At 30.7% G+C, this 3002-nt stretch overlaps 1 protein-coding gene across 1 annotated transcript; it reads right to left on the bottom strand.

The window, feature by feature from the left end:
• Positions 1–359: 359 nt before the first annotated feature.
• Positions 360–2726, bottom strand: LOC108364538 (uncharacterized; the record flags this gene model as incomplete). Its single annotated transcript, XM_017618254.1, has 2 exons — positions 360–1120; positions 2594–2726. Coding segments are annotated over 2 exons (242 nt in total), but the record flags the coding sequence as incomplete, so codon positions are not given.
• Between the last annotated feature and the right edge of the window lie 276 nt (positions 2727–3002).

Consider the following 3002-nt stretch of genomic DNA (forward strand, 5'->3'; position numbering starts at 1 on the left):
CTACCCTCCAACATTTTAAGTAGTTAGTATGAGCGTGAGACAAATTTGTAATATGTATAGTAAGTATGTTTGTTTGTAAGTATGTACTTATATTTAGGTATATGAATTTGTGTTGTTTTAAGTCCAGCAGTAAGCAATGCCAATTGAAATGACATTGAAAGTTTCACATTTTTTCAGGGGTCAGTAAAGCATAAAAAATAATACCTTTGCATGGATGTATGTACATATGTGCATATGTATATATGTATGCTTGTTAGTAAGTATGCGAAATTTATTTGAAAGCGCATGCTGTTTAGTAAACAAGGTTTTAAGGGAATTTGTTTTATGATATTTTTGAATAAGCATAGGCAAATATTTTTATATGTTTCTCATGATTAACTCAGTGGATTCAAATTAATCTAAATATTTTTCACACATACACACTTATACATATAAATGTATGCATATAAATGTACAACAGTATGAGCTAATAAAATTTATTGCACTCAAATTAGGCGGTGTAATTTACCAGGCAGGCGGGTGCATAGAGTGCAGTCAGAGCACCGATCGCTTAAATTGGCGATTCCGAGTGAAGAGTGATCAAATACGAGTGAATTTTTCAAATTTTCTATTTCATCAACGCTGGTGCTTTTGGTGTGCTACATATGTGCTGATATTATGAAAGGATACATACAGCAGGACCTTTTCAGGACTCAGATGAAATTGAAAGCGCAATTTGGCTGCTGATTTCTGTCAAAATTAACTGTCATCAATGTGCAGCAATTCAGGCGCCAACGAAAATCTAATAATAAAACCAACAACCAATTTTCAAAATTTTAATTCTACTACAATACTTCAGTGATATTGTTTAAATAATTTATTTTATTCTGCTTAAAAAATTTACACTTAACTTAGTTTTATTTAAAGCATTTACAAAAATGTCTTAAATTAAAATTGTTTAAAAATACATACATATATTTATAACATAAATAATTTTATCTATATTTGACTATGCGAAATTTTGTCTATATTTTATGTAAAAAAATTCAAAAGCGTACATTTGACCGTAGTACAATCCGGCAGTGATGTAAATAAGTAGCAAGAAAGTTTGTAGTCATAAATGAATTCACATGTTGGAAAACTGCAAAGAAAAAAATAAATGTGTATATAAATATGTATGATAAAATTTTAAAAGAATTGGTAGTCTTCATTGCTTTTTGGTATTTTGGTATACGCGTAAGTATATGCAGGTTGGATTTGTAACAGGTGGAGCGAGATCCGAGATTTTCCATTGATTTAGCTCTGTCTTCTGTGAAATGTTTGTCTTTGAAAATTTATACAAGGCGGTCAAATATCAGAAAACACACGCGAGGGCTGTTTTATTATTTCACCTGCTTATTGTACCCTGCTCATATGTATTTGCACTGAGAAAAGAGTTTAGCTATAAATACGTTCTTATTCGGTCAAGTGAGGAGAAAAATGTTTTTAGGTGACGTTTTTCTGCGTGTACACATGCACATACAGACCCGCACTGGCAAACAAATAATTGTACGATACTTTGAGAAGTTTTGGTAATTTTTCATTTGTTAATTTGATATTTATTATTTCTTTATAAAATCCTCGTTCATTATGTTTACAAGAAAACAGCATTTCAAAGTTTGTACAAAAATAAAATTTTTAAATTTTCACAAAAATTTTAAATTTTAAATAATAATTTTTAAAACCACTTTTTTTATAGTAAAGCGCATGTTTGAATTGGCTAAGAACTAGCATTGATTTTGCATTTTTTTTTTTTGCTAACGGCTCTAAGCATTTTCTTCCATTCAAAGTATGCTCGAAGATTTGTTTACGTGAAAGAAAATTATAAGCATGAAGTAACATCTTTAAACAAATAATCTTTTTATTATGACAATTCTTTCGTAAAAAAAAACGTTTTTCGAAAAAATTTTGCTTGTAAAGAATTCTTTTGGTTTTCGTAAACTATCGGTGTTCCTCAGTGATGCTGGTTTTCCGGATAGAAAAGTCTCTGGACTCGAATCGTGACTCAGAGTTTAAACTGTACCTTAAAGGTTTTTTAGCTAAGCTTACCGTTTAAATTACCTCCTGGTAGAGATAACATTTTTTTTTTTAATTTCCGATTTGAATGAATAAATTAAAATCTGCCTTTCGCTTTTTTGTTAGCTCATTTTTAAGATAAAAGGGGAGATGAAAGATCAGCGTTTCCTCATTTGAAACAAATGGTTTCAGCTGTCCTTTTAATCCAGTCGCCATAGCAAATGTGGGCAGAATATTTTCTAAATCAATTTGAATAAAACAAGGAATAAACTAGAAAAGGGATTGCCATTGCCTGCCGATGGGCGAAATAGAAAATATGTTTTATTTTCTTTTGGTTTTGATCAAAGTCTGATACTGAGCTCGGTCCAGGCTCTGCGAAATAGTATTGCGCGTTTCTAACCGCTACAACACTTTTTTGAATAATACGTTAGTTAATTTTACAAATAGTTGTTTTAAAAAAATATATGTAAAAAATACACACATGTATATATGAAAAATATACATACATAAATATACACATATGTATCTGATTTTTCCATTAAACTTTTATTTTACTTACTTTATTGTAAAAAACCAAGTACATTTGAAATTGCACAGTATACCGTAAGGCTTCTTTAACTGTTCTTTTTTATTAACCATTGTGCTTTGTAGATTGTAGCCATCATAACGACGCCAGCAGTGATTGAGGTCACCTAGAAGTAAAAAAAGAACAAATCAAAATATAATAAGGAAAGTAGTATTCATTTCTGATTTTCGAAATTTGTAGTTAAAGGAATCTGCCCAGATTGCTAACAGATAAATTTTCAATATTAAATGGAGGAAGCAAAGAAAATGACAGAACATTAGTCGCATCTATCGAATCGGCGGAACAGAAAGTTCGGCCATCTTTGAGGCTTGTCTCTCATAAATTCCTATACTCATCTTTACCCTTGCGCTTCCAAATTGTTTGTCAGGGCCTACCTTTACGG

Source organism: Rhagoletis zephyria, unplaced genomic scaffold, assembly GCF_001687245.7.
Source record: "Rhagoletis zephyria isolate East Lansing unplaced genomic scaffold, Rhagoletis_zephyria_1.1 Rzeph_scaffold_01586, whole genome shotgun sequence".
Classification (NCBI taxonomy): domain Eukaryota; kingdom Metazoa; phylum Arthropoda; class Insecta; order Diptera; family Tephritidae; genus Rhagoletis; species Rhagoletis zephyria.